The following is a 17539-nucleotide window of genomic DNA, read 5'->3' as shown; positions in this document are numbered from 1 at the left end:
GGCAGTGCAATACCGTATGAGAGATTTAATGTTTTTGGTCTGCATTCATATGCGGCGTTTATGAGTTCGCAGGACTAAACATTAAAGATCTCTCCAGAATGTGTAATTTTTAGCACGCTTTGTTGTTGTAAAGCAGTGTTTCCCAACATTTCTGAGACCACTTCCCTGAGCGAGATTAGATGTCATTCAGCACCCCAGAAAAAATTTGGGACCTAATTAAACATCAGACTAGAAAATTTTAACACTCCCATTTTTAAAGTGCCAAATGATTTATAATGCTTAGCCAATGTTCAGGCAACTGAAACTAATGCTATTTCCCCGTTTTTCACTAAATGAAGAAACGGGTTGCTTGGTTCTGCTTTTATCCAACAATTTTTTGTGTTTGGTTTGGTGTTCACCATTGCACATGACAATCGATGATTCTTAAGAGTTCTTCCGATAACTACTCCTAGTCGCCGACCTTTCACTAAAATAATACCAATCCTGGTTTACGAAAATCTTTTCAGCGTGTGTTTGCTTTTCGAGGTTCAAGAAATTTTACTTTCTCTCGAGTTATAATATCTGAAAATATTCTGTCACTCAGGGAAACTGGTCTTGGAATCCTGAAATTTACTCTAACAGTTTTTCAATCAGAAAAATATGTGCTTATAAAATGTATTATTGTTGACGACTAATAACTGCTAGCACAGATTGGATAGCAAAGGAAGTAAATAGAAAAGTAAAAATTGTCTTACTTACTGAAACTTTCTGGCTAATTAAAACTATGGGCAGTACCGAGACTCGAGGTTGGGACCTTTCCCTTTCGCGGGCAAGAGTTCTGCCGACTCAGCTGCCCCACCACGACTCACGATCATTCCTCACAGTCTCAATGTGCCAGAAAGTTTAATATCAGCGCACATTCCGCTGCACAGTGAAAAGGGCATTCTGGAAAAATCATTGTGAGTTCTTAGTAAACTGAATAATTTTCAAAATTCAGCTTTTATGGTTTTTGAAACTGAACATTTACAAATAGTTCGTAGTAGCAGTTTTTACTCATGACAGTGAGACGTGGTCTTTTAACACGGAGACCATTCAAAGTCTGAGGGTGACTCAGCGATTAGTGGAGGGATGCACGTTTCAGGTGACTGGGAGACAGCAATGCAAATAAATGAGTAGGGAATAGCCGAGAATGTGAGATCTAACTATGATAGCGCTGGGAAAAGTTTGAAGTAGGCTGGAATGCAGATGGCGAAAGGAAGTATTTTCAGACTTCCAAGTAATAACAGAAGACTGGGAACACAAAGTAATGGAAGGTAGATAGGTAGAAGACAATCGAAAATAAGCAGTAGCAACTGAAGATCGCAGTGTTTGAAAATATGTAGGGGTGGCTTTAGCCCAGCAGCGGATGTCAAATGGCTATTACGGTGATCTATTACGTATTAGAGTCTGCTATAGTAGTGGAAAGTATAAATGTGATGTCAGTGGCAAACATGGCTAAACTTAATAGGATTTTATTCCGAAAACTCCGTCAACAAGCGAGGAAATACTTTGCAACTAAAGGTAATGGGACATGTTTAGCGTCCTTATTTTCACTAATGTCCGAAAGAACAGATACCATCCATATCTGCATAATTTGCAGTAACTGTACACTGCATTCGCACCTATATCCCCCCTCCCTGTTCCGTCTAGGCCACACTACTGCTAAATAGCGGATATTTCTTTCGTCATGTATTTCCTCTAAGTTTAACCATTCTTGAAACTCTCACAAGCTGGTGCCATTTACGTGGCAGTATTCTAGACCCTCTAACGAGACATATACAGACTTCGCGTGCCTCTCCTATAGCAGATAGGATTGTCAATGCCAGACCCAAAATACTATCTTCAACACTATCGATACATTAATATTAAACATGACGCATCAAAACATCATAAAGATGTACAGAGGCAGCGATTCGATAGGGAAGGTACGAAAATCATTTGGGAGTTGGTTGACCCTCATTTGGCAGAAGGAACAGAGCTTCTGGGCGGCCCATTCTGTAGAAGCCATAGCCCGATTCTCTGCTGCATGAGGACGATCAGCATTTCAAAGTGCAGCCCTAGACTAGCTACTACATCCTCCAAAAACATTACTCGATATCAACAGTTTCAGAAACCTGACTATCATTATCTAAATGCGTACGGGAAACTTTCAAAATGTGCCCTCACAATTTAAATGCCGTAACCCACTGTCACGGAAGGCGCAGTGGTTACCGCACCTGCCTGGTAAGTAGATCCCTGGTTCGATTCCCGGTCTGCTACACATTTTCGCTCGTCTACATTTACGTCTACGTTTATTCTCCGCAAGCCACCCAACGGTGTGTGGCAGAGGGCACTTTACGTGCCACTGTCATTACCTCCCTTTCCTGTTCCAGTCGCGTATGGTTCGCGGGAAGAACGACTGCCGGAAAGCCTCCGTGCGCGCTCGAATCTTTCTAATTTTACATTCGTGATTTCCTCGAGAAGTATAAGTAGGGGGAAGCAATATATTCGATACCTCATCCAGAAACGAACCCTCTCGAAACTTGGACAGCAAGCTACACCGCGATGCAGAGCGCCTCTCTTGCAGAGTCTGCCACTTGAGCTTGCTAAACATTTCCGTAACGCTATCACGCTTACCAAATAATCCTGTGACAAAACGCGCCGCTCTTCTTTGGATTCGTTGATTCTGCTTAATGTCTCCCTGCAGTTGATAGCAGTCATCCCCCTTCAATTTACATATATTGAGACATATATTTTAATATAACTTCTGGGGCGACTATGACCGAGAGCCTTTAACTATGAGCCGCACTTGCTTACATATGATAATGAGAGGAAAGCAAAAATAGTTCTATTTTATGAACTGCCTCGATGTTATGTTTTGTCAGAGTCTGTGTTACCTTTTTTTGCCAGATTCAGTGTTACCTTTCTCGCCGAATACTGTTACCAGTTTTGCCGATCTGTGTAATTTTTTGTCAAATGCCTTGTTCTTCGGTGTTTTTTACACAGTTCGGTGTTTTTTACGCAGTTCGGTGCTTTCACGCAGTTCGGTGCTTTCACGCAGTTCGGTGCTTTCACGCAGTTCGGTGTTTTTCACGCAGTTCGGTGTTTTTCATGCAGTTCGGTGTTTTTTACGCCGTTCGGTGTTTTTACGGCTTTCGGTGTTTTTTACGCAGTTCGGTGTTTTTTGCGCAGTTCGGTGTTTTTTACGCAGTTGGGTGTTTTTTAGGAAATTCGGTGTTTTTTTATGCCACTCTCGCTAAATTTTTCTTGTTAAATTCGGTGTTTTTCTCAAATTTCCGTGTTTTTTTCCTTTTCCTGTGTTATTTTTTTCCAATTTCGGTGTTGTTGTTTGTTTTTTTGCCAAATCCGTGGTTAGTTTTGACATGACATGATAGTTAGAAAGAAATGAACATTTATTTTAGCGCCGAGGAAATTAGAATCAAACGGAAGTTCAACATTCAACAACTAGCACTTACGAAAATGGAGAGCAGCCGTTCTCAGATTCATAACATTTTTTTATACGCGAAAATGACAAATATCGCAATATTTTGTAAAATTCGCCGATAGTTCGTTAAAAATCGTCAGTTTCGCGTTATCATTTTCGTCAAATTTTCCTGTCCGTAGTGATAACGTGTACCGCATAATGCAGATGTATGCTGATATCGACAGCTACTACAGTAATGGAAATCTACATTACCGGCCGCGGTGGCCGAGCGTTCTAGGCGCTTCAGTCCGGAACCGCGCTGCTGCTACGGTCGCAGGTTCGAATCGTGCCTCGGGCATGGCTGTGTGTGATGTCCTTAGGTTTAAGTAGTTCTAAGTCTAGGGGACTGATGACCTCAGATGTCAAGTCCCACAGTGCTTAGAGCCAAGTCTACACCGGCCCCGCCTGCCGTGTGCCGCAGGAGGGCGTGTCGAGCCCCGGGTCGTCGCCCGGCGCCGGCGCCGCCGCTGGCGAGGTGCCGGGCGAGCTGCGCAAGGCGCTGGAGTGGGAGCTGTCGCTGGACGCGCGCGACCTGCGCTCGCACGCCTGGTACCACGGCGCCATCCCGCGCCAGCGCGCCGAGGACATCGTGCAGCGCGACGGCGACTTCCTGGTGCGCGACTGCTCCTCCCAGCCCGGCAACTACGTGCTCTCCTGCCGCTGCAAGGGGCAGCCGCTGCACTTCGTCATCAACAAGGTGCGTGCCGCACTGCCACTGCACGGATTTCTTGTTCTTCTTCTGTGGCCCTACAGTTCATTGTGAACTTTGGAACCTTCAACAGCTCTCCGCCAAATATCACGATCCAACGCTCTAGCTTCCCCTCCCTTACAGCCCATTTCCAGAAGGTCTTCCACGATTCCATCTATCCATTTCGTTCTCCATCGATCCCTTCCTCTTCCCCCCCCCCCCCCCCCCCCCCAACCTCCGTGGATTTCCAATTACTGTGGAAACTCGATTAACCAGGCTAATTACTGTCGTAAGCTGTTCGGTTAATCGAAAATCCAGACAATTGAATTATTAACAGAAGTGATTTTTGTGTTATTAACTCAAGAAAAAACTGCGTCGCCCTCGTATGGATATCTTTTAGATATTTTGTCACATACATATCTTTCTAGAGTTAATACATAACGTTAGGAGTTTATTCAAGCAAGAAAAAAGAATTAAATTTATTAAAATTAACAAAAATCAATGTCTTTAAGAGATTAGAGACACTTTTTCATACACAAGTACACACACTGAAGAGCCAAAGAAACTGCTACACCTGTCTAATATCGTGTTGAGTCCCCGCGAATACGCAGAAGTGCCGCTATACGACATGTCATGGACTCGACTAATGTCTGAAGTAGTGCTGGAGCGAATTGGCACCATGAATCCAGCAGTGTTGCCCATGACTACGTGGGGGAGCACATTTCTTCTGAACAGCAATTTGCAATGCACCCCAGATATGCTCAGTAACATTCATATCTGCCGAGTTTGGTGGCCACCTGAAGTGTTTAAACTGAGAGTGTTCCTGGAGCCACCCTGCAGGAATTTGGACGTTTGGGTTGTCATATTCTCCTGCTGGAATTGCCCAAGTCCGTCGGAATGCATAATGGACATGAATGGAAGCAGGTGATCAGACATGATGCCTACGTACGTGTCACCTGGAAGAGCCGTACCTAGACGTATGAGGAGTCCCTTATCATTCCAACTGCACACGCCACACACCATTACGCAGCCTCCATCATCTTGAACAGTCCCCTCCTGAAATGCAGGGTCCATGGATTCATGAGGTTGTCTCCATACATGTACACGTCCATCCGCTCGATATAATTTGAAACGAGACTCGTTCCACCAGGCAACGTGTTTCCAGTCATCATCAGTCCAGTGTTGGTGTTGACGGGCACAGGCGAGGCGTAAAGCTTTGAGTCGTGCACTCATCAAGGGCACACGAGTGGCCCTTCGGCTCCGAAATCCCATGTCGATAATGTTTCATCAAATGGTTTGCACACAGACACTTGATGATGTCCCAGCACTGAAATCTGCAGCAATTTACGGAAGGGTTGCATATCTGTCACTCTGAACTATTCTCTCCAGTCGTCGTTGAACCCGTTCTCGCAGCATCTTTCCCGGCCGCACCGATGTCGGAAATTCGAAGTTTTACCTGAGTCCTGATATTCACGGTATACTCCTGAAATGGTCGTACGGCAAAATCCCCACTTTATCATTATTTCCAAGATACTGTGTCCCATGGGTCGTTCGCCGATTATAACGCAACGTTCAAATTTAGCCGTGTGGAGTGGCCGCGCGGTTTCAGGTGCCGTGTCACGGATTGCGCGGCCCCTCCCGCCGGAGGTTCGACTCCTTCCTCGGTTATGGGTGTGTGTATCGTTCTTAGCGTAAGTTATTTTATGTAGCGTATAACTCTAAGGACCGATGACCTCAGCAGTTTGGTCTCTTAGGAATTCACACACATTTGAACATTTGAAAGTCACTTACATCTTGGTAACCTGCCATTGCAGCAGCAGTAACCGATCTAACAAGTGCGCCCGCCGGCCGGGGTGGCCGAATGGTTCTAGGCGCTACAGTCTGCATCCGCGCGACCGCTACGGTCGCAGGTTCGAATCCTGCCCCGGGCATGAGTGTGTGTGATGTCCTTAGGTTAGTTAGGTTTCAGTAGTTCTAAGTTCTAGGGGTCTGATGACCTCAGAACCATTTGAACAAGTGCGCCACACACTTGTTTCTTACATAGGCGTTGCCAACGGCGGCGCCGTATTCTGCCTGTTTACATGCCTCTGTATTTCAGTACGCATGCCTATTCCAGTTTCTTTGGCGCTTCAGTGTATTTTATTAAATTATTAAACTACTGCACCTTAGTCGTGAACTACCTAACAAAAGTCACATAGGACAGTCACTGTAGTTTAATTTTGTTTAAAATATTTTTTAATTGTCATTTGACATAAAAAAAATTTTCTCTTCATTGCTGCTACATTTAATTGTAGTAAACTCGCGGTATCACGTACTGTTTGTTTTTCAAACCATTTGAAATCAGGGTTTCAAACGCTTCCGTGTGAAATGGTCCTGCATAATTTTCTGCATCTACGTTTTCTTCTGTTTCATCTGCTTGCAATTCGTGGAGTTCGATCGCCGCGCGGAGCGCCGGCGGGTGGAGCACAGACTAGACAGTGCAGAGATATAACGATGAGCCAAAACATTATGACCACCCGCATGATAGCTTGTTTGCCCATCTTAGGAACGAAATACATTACCTATTCTGCATATCAGGGATACTACAGTTGTGGAAGTATGTGACATTAGATGTCTACGCACCAGATCACGGAATTCGCGAAAATAACGGGCCGCTGATTTGCGTACGTGGTGATGGCGACCTAGGTGGGTTCCATAGGACTTACATCAGGCAAATTTGGTCGCCGAGACAACATGAGTTCATTATGGTGCTCCTCAAACCACTGTAGCACGGTTCTCGCTCCGAGAGACGGACAATTACATTGCTGAAAGATGAAAGCGCCGTCGGGGAAGCCATCAGGTATGAAGGAATGCAGCTGTTAGCGTGTCTTCGATTACTAACATAGGTCCCATGCATACGTAGGAGAAAATCCCCCGTAGCATAATACTGCTCCCACCAGCCTGTGTCTGTGGCACGCTACACGTTTCGAGCCGCCGTCCACCTCGATGACGGCGTTTGTGGAGACGACCATCGACCTAGTGATTCACCCGAAGAGCCGTTTCCATTGATCGACAGTCGAATCCCGATGATCCCATGCCCACTGCAATCGTAACTAACAATGTCGTTGGGTCAACATGTGAACAAGTAGGTGTGGTATGGTGCGGAGCACCATGTTCGACAGTACACGGTGAATAGTGTGCTCCGAAACACTAGTGCGTGGACCACCATTGTGCTCATACGGCAGAGATGTCACAGATCACCATCTGTCCTGCTTTGCTGAGCAGAAAAGCCTCCGAACAGTCGTGGACGTCCAATCATTTAGCGCCTAGAAGTAGTTTCACTGTCCTCCTACCTCTTTCTGTAGGTGCTCACGACAGTAGCATGTGAACATTCGACCAGCCTCTCCGTTTTTCAGATACTCATTCATAGGGTTTGCGTAGTAATGATCCGCTCCTTGTCAAAGTCGTTTATCTCAATGGATTTCCCCATTTGCAGCCCCTATCTTCGCTAGGGTGATCCCCCATGCGGTTTGCTCCGCTTACACACTTTTGTCACCGCGTCAATTGCCCACAAAGCCACCAGGCGGCAGTCAACGTCGCGATGGGCAGTGGCAATGACGTTTTGGCTTATCAGTGTGTTTGCTCGAGGTTGATAATCCAGATTATCCTGAATGCGTATAACTGAGGTCCGGTTAACTGAGTCCCCACAACAATATCCTTTTAGTTATTTACATATCATCATCCGTGCCACACGCTCCGCCCATCTCAATCCAGATGATTTCACTATTCTTCTAGTGTTTTTCTAGTAGATGGATCTGCATAAATAGTATACATCTCATGACTGTACCTCCCTTTCTATGTTCCTGTTTTACAGTTTGGGCCAATTATTCTTCGCAAGTTTCTAAGACGTTTACATTGACGCGAAAAAATTACAGCACCAAAAAATAACTAACGTAGAGTAATGAAATTTCGAGAATATATTCGTCTAGGTAAGATAGTTCAGAGATTAACGTTGCAGGATCATAGGTTAATACTGTAAACATGTGTTGTGGTTGAATCTTTTTTTTTTTACGCAAAAGGGGACAAAAACGACAAAATTGTATATAATTACGCCACTTTTATTATATGCATAATCTCGTTCTTGTCTAATGTAAATGCAGTCTTTCAATTAAAGACTTGGCCTATGGACTTTCTGATGACTTACATACATGCCAGATCTTTCTAAAGGCTTGACGTGTCCTGAAGTACTAAATTTTTACAGTAGTCCTTTTGATAATAGCCACAAGGCCGAAAATGGAATCCATAGTGAATTTTATGAGCAAATAGTATTTGCTGTTAAAAGGAACCATGATGTCGTCAAAGAAATTTAACATGACTGCAAACCCTAACCACACAAAGTCTGAAAAGAAATGCAACCACTTGTTTATATGCAATAAATTAAACAGTTGTTCTGTTGCATTGCAACAAACGACCTATCCTCCCACCGTCCCCAGTTAACAAGCTCTTTCCTCCTCACTTATGAACGGATCGAAATAAATAATTCTTCGATAATTCGGAAATCATTAGGTGTGATGTATATGTAAAAATTCCATATTTTCCAATGTTCTGACGATTCCGTCTGGTTAGAAAATGATCTTACATCACGATATTTAACGTAATTGTCTTTCGAAAACAAAAGATTACTGAGTGTACCTTTCACTGTCGTCGGGCTGTGTGTGTCATGTGATAGGTTATCAGAGGACGAGTACGGATTTTCTGCATGTTATCGCTATGTTTCAATGTCCCAATTGTGAAGGGTAAGCCTGCTAATGGTTTGCACATTTCTTATAATCAGAGATTGCACCTGTTGGTTGTGCTGTCTTGAAGTTTCATTCTTAACCCTCTACATGCGACATATCTCGCCAAAAAGAAAAGCAATTGATTTATTTTCATATCGCACTTGAAGAGCAAACGATTGCATTGGTTAAGAAAGACGCGATTGTCAAAAGAAAGAGAGCTACTGAACGCCCATATGCTGCGTACCAATCTGTGGTGAATGGCGGGATCATCTGCTGAACGTAAAACAAGAAGGTGCGCAGGATGTGCTAAGAGAAAGAAGGCAACTAAAACAAATACCTTATGTAGCTCATATCAAACAGTTTTGTCGGAGAACTGTTTCACACCGTACTAAAAGTGCAAGGCTCGATGAGACTGCCTCATGAGACACTCGAGTTTCAGTGTAATGATAAAACAGCTTGTCACCTGGAACAATCTACCGAAATGTCAAACACTTGCAATCATAAATAGGATCCAAGTGCTTTTCTGAAAATATTTATCACAAATGAAGATACAGGATGCTCATTCATGTCATGGTCACAGGAAAATATAGTCCCCTCGTCAAAATGCCAGTGGGACACATACAGGGTTACTCATAAGTACCTCCGGGGTTTCGTAAAACGACTGCACGGAAACTACAAGGGCTACAGAAAAGTGACACCTATCGGTGGACTAGCTTAGCGCCCGCTGATTCGCTCGCGTACACTGCATGCTCTGCACAAATTTTTTTCTTGAATAGAATTTGTGCTTTGTACAGAAACTGCGACGTCTTATAAACCTTTCGCACCAGTTAAGGTCGTAGAAGCATCGTCTTTTACACATATGCTTCTGACCAAAAAGCGTTTCTGGTAGCTGGAGTCGGAGGTCTTTGTTAATCTTACCTTTGGACTTGTTGTGGTGATATTTCTATAGAAACTTTCATCCCCTAAGACGTATTTCTTTAGAAGGCAAATAGCAGTTTTCATAGATTTAGCATTAAAAATGATTTCGTAATTGCAATATTTTCATAAAACATTCCAGCCTCTATTTCACCACATATTTCCATTCACTTGGGGATTCAATTTCCAGAAACGCTGAAACCTCGTACTTTTTTTTATTTCTAACCGAGAAGTCAAATACCAATTTTCATAGATATAGCTTCAAATTGCTTTAATAGTTCTTTAATATTAACACATTATTTCTCCCCCCATACTGGTTAAATTTCCACAACTGCTGTAACCCGTATTTATTTATTTATTTCTGACCAAAAACCCAAATGCCAAATTTTGTAGTTCTAGCTTCAAAATTGCTTTAATAGCGACATATATCCAGAAATCTTTCATTCCCTATTTCACACCCTTAGGGGTGGATTTCGAAAAATCTCATATTCAGATCAACACCCTCTCCAAGTTTCATGTGCCTATCCTTAGCGGTTTGGGCTAGGCAGTGATGAGTAAATCGGTCAGGACTTTTCCTTTTGTACACAGAGATACGAGTACAGCACCTCTCGAAGGTCCAACTCGTAATACAGACCGTCGTGCAGATGCACCAAGAGCCGAGCATATCAGAACATGTAGACAAATCATCCCCTCTGCACTGTCGCGCATCGAATCGGTTCGCGCCTGCGTGTGTGCAACCCAGGGAACAGATCTGCATAGCGAGCTGCAAGCATGTATTGACATTTTCGGAGTAACAAACGATGTCAGTATTAAGCACCTTTAATGTGAGTTAAAGCCTTGGAGGGATGCTCCATCCGCTGATATGTGTCTATTTTCTGTATGTCTTGCAGTTTTTGCGTAAACATCGTCTGAAACTCTGGAGGTACTTATGAATAACACTGTATGTCTCACCCCCTCCCTCTGATGAGAAACGATTTGGTGGGAAATACACACATCAAAAAAAGTTTTGCATCACCTCGGTTCTCAGAACTCCTGAAGACAGATGTTGACTGTGGATATTGTATCACAGACACAATCCCTTTGACTGTTCAGAGATGTCACTAAACCCGCCCAAAGATGTAAACATCCATGCATGAGCAGCACCTATTAGACAGACGGGAGTCCCACAGCCCGTCAGTTCCAGTCATTCCACCTGGAAGGAGGTACACGGCTCATGTTGTCTTTAGTTCAACCATGCCTAGACGGTCAATACCGCGGTTCGATCACGTCCGCATTGTTGCTTTGTGCCAGGATGGGGTCTCAACAAGGGAAGTGTCCAGGCGTCTCGGAGTGAACAAAAGCGATGTTGTTCAGACATGGAGGAGATAAAGAGAGACAGGAACTGTGGATGACACGCCTCGCACAGGCCGTCCAAGGGCTACTACAGTGGATGACCGCTACCTGCGGATTATGGCTCGGAGGAACCCTGACACCACGCCACCATGTTGAATAATGCTTTTCGTGCAGCCACAGGACGTCGTGTTACGACTCAAACTGTGCGCAATAGGCCGCATGATGCGCAACTTCACTCTCGACGTCCATGACGAGGTCCATCTTTGCAACCACGACACCACGCAGCGCGATACAGATGGGCCCAACAACGTGCCGAATGGACCACTCATCGTCAGCCAGTTCTGGCATCACGTTCTTTTCACCGATGAGTGTCACATATGCTTTCAACCAGAGAATTGTGGGAGACGTGTTTGGAGGCAACTCGGTCAGGCTGAACGCCTTAGACACACTGTCCAGCGAGTGCAGCAAAATGGATGTTCCCTGCTGTTTTAGGGTGGCATTATGTGGGGCCGACGTACGCCGTTGGTGGTCATGGAAGGCGCCGTAACGGCTGTACGACACGTGAATGTCATCCTCCGGCCGATAGTGCAACTATATGGGAAGGATATTGGCGAGGAATTCGTCTTCATGGGCGACTATTCGCGCCCCCATCGTGCACATGTTGTGAATTACTTACTTAAGAATAACGACATCGCTCGACTAGAGTGGCCAGCATGTTCTCCAGACATGAACCCTGTCGAACACGCCTTGGATAGATTGAAAAGACCTGTTTATGGACGACGTGACCCACTAACCACACTGAGGGATCTACGCCAAATCGCCGTTGAGGAGTGGGACAATCTGGACCAACAGTGCATTGATGAACTTGTGGATAGTAAGCCACGACGAATACAGGCATGCATCAAAGCAAGAGGGCTTGCTACTGGTTATTAGAATTACCGGTGTGTACAGCAATCTGGACCACTACCTCTGAAGGTACAACATGCAATGTGTCGTTTTCATGAGCAATAAAAAGGGCGGAAATGATGTTTATGTTGATCTCTCTTCCAATTTTCTGTACAGGTTCCGCAACTCTCAGAACCGAGGTGATGCAAAACTTCTTTGACGTGTGTATTTTTTTCATATTGTTATTTCTGACGATGATATTCATTAAAATAATGTCTTTTCACACCGAAAAAAATTGGTAGTGAAAGGTTTGAATCCTGAAACTGGTTTTCTGTAGCGTCGTAGATGTACTAGTGTGCTGTCGCCTAGAGGAAACCGATGCATGCAGGGTTTGGGTTAGCGCTATAAACGTGACGAACGAACGTACACGCGATGTCATCGTTTAAAACCGCTTCAAAGGGTTACATGAGATGGCAGGCCGTTTGTACCAAGAGGAACTGCCGTACGAAAGGCGCGAATAATGGCGGCAATCGGAGCCAGAGGGCGCAAGGTGAGATAGGCGTCCGGAGCGCGCATTCAGAGTTTGCGCTGCCGGCGGCTGTGAAAGCTGCCGTTTGAAGCATTGCTCGCATCGCTGCCCTGACACGCGTCCGCCCCGGGCTGTTTTAGAGAGCGCGGCGCCGATCAATTCATCATTGGAGTGGCACTCTCTGTGCCAACACTGCGACGGGCGTCGCATCACCGCTGACGAGAGCGCTGCTTATGCTGCTGCTGCTGCCGCAGCCGGCACTGATGCAAATTTCTTTTTCAATTGCCGGCTAATTTACGTAAAGCACTCTTGATATGCTGGACATCGAGCGGAAACAGGCGAATCGAAACAATGCCGAACATGGTGCCATTTCGTGGATTACATGTGTTATCATATGGCTGATTACGGCAATGTGTTTTTCGCCATTTCATGTTTTTTTATCGACCCCTTTCCTAGAGTGTTGCAGGGATGCTGATAGAGGAAGGCTAGCAGTAGTAATTCGTGCATCCTTATGAAAGACTGTTCCTGAAGCCTACGATAATTTTCACAGTCAGACCTTACCAAAGATGTCCATTACAAGCCACTAAAACGATCACCCGCTCAAGTGGTCCCAGTTTCATGTTGCAAAAAAACGTATTTAGAGTATTTCATATAATTATTGACCATGTAGAAAAGCTCAAAATGCTGTCATAACTACTCATTAAGTACGAGGATCACTCCAAAAGAAATTCACACTATTTTTTTTAAATCCATCTTTTATTCTACATGTTTGAAAGTTTTACAGTGTGTAGGTACATCCTTCAGGAACATTATTTTCATTTCTCCTCATAATTTCCATCCCTCTCAACTGCCTTGCGCTGTCTTGGAACCAGCGCCTGTATGCCCGCACGGTTGGACCTGTTGGAGCCACTGTCTGGCAGCGTGCACAAGGGAGTCATCATCTTCAAACCTTGTTCCACGAAGAGAGTCTTTCAGTTTCCCAAACAGATGATAGTCACATGGAGCCAGGTCAGAACTGTAAGGCGGATGTTTCAGTGTTGTCCATCCGAGTTTTGTGATCGCTTTTTGAGTGACATGTGGCCGTGCATTGTGGAACAGCAAAATATCCTGCTTTTGCCGATGTGGTCGAACACGACTCAGTCGAGCTTGAAGTTTCTTCAGTGTCGTCACATACGCATCAGAATTTATGGTGGTTCCACTTGGCATGATGTTCACAAGCAAGTGTCCTTCGGAAACGAAAAACACCGTACTCATAACTTTTCCATCAGAAGGTGCGGTTTTCAAATTTTTTTCCTTGGGTGAATTTGAATAATGCCACTCCATTGATTGCCTCTTCGTCTCTGGTGAAAAATGATGGAGCCATGTTTCATCACCTGTCACAGTTCTTCCAAAAAATTCGTCTCCACCATTCTCATATTGTTCCAAAAGTTCGCTGCATACCGTTTTTCTTGTTCCTTTGTGAGCCACTATCAACATCCTGAGAACGCATCTGGCACGAATCTTTTTTAACGCCAACACTTTCAGTATTCTGCAAACACTTCCTTAACCTATCCCAACGTAGCGTAACAATTCGTCCACTGTGATGCGTCTGTCAGCAGTCACCAATTCGTTAACTCTCTACACATTGTCTGGAGTGTGTGCAGTACGAGGCCTGCCGCTGCGAGGACAATCCTCAACATTGCCGTGTCCGCTTTCATCACGTAACCTGCTTGCCCACCGACTAACTGTACTGCGATCGACAGCAGCATCTCCGTACACCTTTTTCAACATCTTGTGGATGTTTCCCACTGTCTCGTTTACATAGCCTAGGAATTCTATGACAGCACGTTGCTTCTGACGAATGTCAAGTGTCACAGCCATCTTGAAGACATGCTGTGACGGCGCCACTCACGGGAACAGGTTGAACTAAGTTTGAAAACAAGCGGGAAGGATGTATCTAAACACTGTAAAACTTTTACACATGCAGAATGAAAACTGTATTTTTACAAAAATAGTGTACATTTCTTTTAGAGTAACCCTCGTACTATCATATTACTTCAAAGGTGTATCGCAATAAGCCAAGTATTAAAAGACAGACACTGTATAATACATTTTCAAATGTAAGGTGAATGGCGAGAAGTGCCAGAACATTAAAATAACAACATTTTTAAATGCAATATTTAAAAATTAGTGCTTTCGCTGTGAATAAAACACCTACAAACGTCTGATTAAAAATGAATTTTTCACGCGCAAATTACCCGCGTTATGTGATTCTTGAGTTTCTCCCGGCGTATTTGATAATCAAAATATCCACGGGTATGCTGCCGGTCTATAGTGTCCAACGGGCACAATATTTCGGCGATCAAACATGTCGCGATCATCAGGTGAACTGACGGACTGAGCTCCTGTGAACGTGCCGGCACGGAGATCCGTACGCTATGGCTGCTCAGAGGGAACTGGGTTCGGTCGCGGCGGCGGGAGATTTAAATACCGTCCGCCCGCGGCGCGCTCCCTCCGCCGTCCGCGCCCCGCGCCACGGCGCGGAGGGACAGATTGCGACGGCGTCTGAGATGACGTAGGTGTGATGGCTCTGTCCGCCGTGGTCGTCACAACTATACGTTTGCTCGATTTAGTTTTGATTAACCCAATCGCTGGTTCCCAAGCCCTGCTAAGATTGTAGCCACAGTCACGGTTTATGAGGTCGTCATTGGTGCGAATTTCGATGGCCTCTCTAACAACGCTGTCCCAGTATCTCGACGTCTGTACCAGAATCCTCGTGCGGTCATAGTGACTGTGGCTATAATCTTAGCAAGGCTTGGGAACCAGCGACGGGTTAATCAAGAGTAAATCGAGCAGACGTATAGTTGTGACGACCACGGCGGACAGAGCCATCACACCGACGTCATCTCAGACGCCGTCGCAATCTGTTCCACCGCGCGACCGTGGCGCTGGGCGCGGACGGCGGAGGGAGCGCGCCGCGGGCGGAGGGTATTTAAATCGGCCGCCGCCGCGACCGAACCCAGTTCCCTCTGAGCAGCCATAGCGTACGGATCTCCGTGCCGGCACGTTCACAGGAGCTCAGTCCGTCAGTTCACCTGATGATCGCGACATGTTTGATCGCCGAAATATTGTGCCCGTTGGACACTATAGACCGGCAGCATACCCGTGGATATTTTGATTACCCACGTTATATTCATCTAGCTTTTGAGAACGAGAGCACTTAGTGACTTCCAGCCAACTTAACACACAATTTAGAACAAGGAAGAAATTTTTTGTCAATGACAGCCCCCACGAAATGAAGAAAGGAAAAAATTTATCGCTTACTACCGTTTCTGATGCTCGTTCAGTAAAACATCACCACGAGACATGACATTTAAATTTATTACTTCTTTACTACGAAATCTATTGGCAATAGATTTTGCAGAGAGCATCCACTGAATGTGCCTGTAAAGTGATATAACCCGTAGTTCAGAAGATAATATTTCGTTGACGCCCACCTACGTGGGGAAAAATGATCATCATAATAAAATAAGAGAAATCAGAGCTCCAACGAAAAGATTTAGGTGTTCCTTTTCCCCACGCGCCATTCTAGAGTGGAATGGTAGAGAAATAGTATGAAAATGGGTCGATGAATCCTCTGCCAGGCACTTAAGTGTGAATTGCAGAATAACCATGTAGATGTAGATGTAGATATGATGTCATAAACATACAGATGTGCGAAAAACTCACTTTTAATCAGACCTTTGAAGCTTATTCATGGAAGAAAGCAGTAGTCTTAAATATTACATTTAAAAATGTTGTTATTTGAATGTTCTGGCATTTCTCACCATTCACCTTGCATTTAAAAATGTATATATTTAGACAACAAATGAGAATGACTCTCATTACACCAGTATTATTTAATGTATATATAGACAACGTCGTAAAGGCATGGCAGAATAAAGTAGCGCACCATTATAAGATTAATAATAAACTTGAATATACACTCTTGTTTGCAAATAGCCAAATAATCTTAGCGGATTGCTAAGATAAATTACAGAGGGCAATTTGGTCCTTGCACACGGTACCAGATTGTTACAATATGACGGTATCTAAAAATAAAGCTAAGCTAGTGGCATTCCATGGTAAGGAGCATTTAAGAACAAAAATAATTATTGATGATAAATCGGTAGAACAAGTATATAATTTTATTAAATACCTTAGATATGAGACGTCATATATTATATGCAGTGATGAAGAATGCAAATTGTACGAATTTTAACTGTTGGTAGGTACTATATAAATTGCACTCTTTTCAAAAAAGTTAGGAGACAGTCTAGACGTTTACAATATTTTGGCAGTACCAATAGGTGTGGTCCCCAGTCGATGGAGGAGGATTGAAGAAGCGGAGACGAAACCTCTAAGACCACTAGCTCGTTACAAACTCACACTTCGGAAGTGTAATAGTGAAATTACGAATGTACTGACCGTAAAAAGCACAGTTTGGAAGAAATGGCGTGAACACATTCAAAGGACGTCAGCTGAACGAAATATGTACAGTAATACTCAAATACACACCACCAGAGAAGAGAAATGTTGGGCGTCCTAAGAAGAGACGGGAAGATTAGCTACAATCTACTTGAAATTGGAACAGACAAGCGTGCGTAAACTAATACTGGATATGATGACGATACTACCGTACCAGTGTTCGGTCGACGCACCGACTCAGGAAACACCACGCCGGTATTTCAGAATACTTCAGAGTCTGCTTAAAGCGAGCAAAACACGAGGTCCTGCCGGAATTTTTGTAGGATTTCACACTGCGTACGCCGTGTAATTAGCCCATTTCCTGGCTAACGTTAACGAGATCCGCTCGCGCAACGAACAGACTCGTGTGACTTTAAAAGAGCGCAGGTTACTCGTGTTTACAAAAGCACAGAATTACAGACGAATGTCGCTGACGTCCGTCTGTTGCGAGATCCCTAATCATATTC

General features: G+C 44.4%; 1 protein-coding gene across 1 annotated transcript in view; it reads left to right on the top strand.

Moving 5' to 3' along the window:
- The window catches only part of LOC124616600 (breast cancer anti-estrogen resistance protein 3 homolog), a 1084307-nt gene that overhangs the window by 962460 nt on the left and 104308 nt on the right, over positions 1 to 17539 (top strand). Inside the window, exon 6 of the mRNA XM_047144920.1 lies at positions 3903 to 4178. Within this exon, the coding sequence (XP_047000876.1) occupies positions 3903 to 4178 (276 nt within the window). The remainder of the gene's footprint in view (positions 1 to 3902; positions 4179 to 17539) is intronic.

The sequence above is a fragment of the Schistocerca americana genome, chromosome 5, assembly GCF_021461395.2.
Source record: "Schistocerca americana isolate TAMUIC-IGC-003095 chromosome 5, iqSchAmer2.1, whole genome shotgun sequence".
NCBI classification, from domain to species: domain Eukaryota; kingdom Metazoa; phylum Arthropoda; class Insecta; order Orthoptera; family Acrididae; genus Schistocerca; species Schistocerca americana.
Note: the sequence above shows the minus strand (reverse complement) of the source record. Positions and strands in the feature narration are given on the sequence as shown.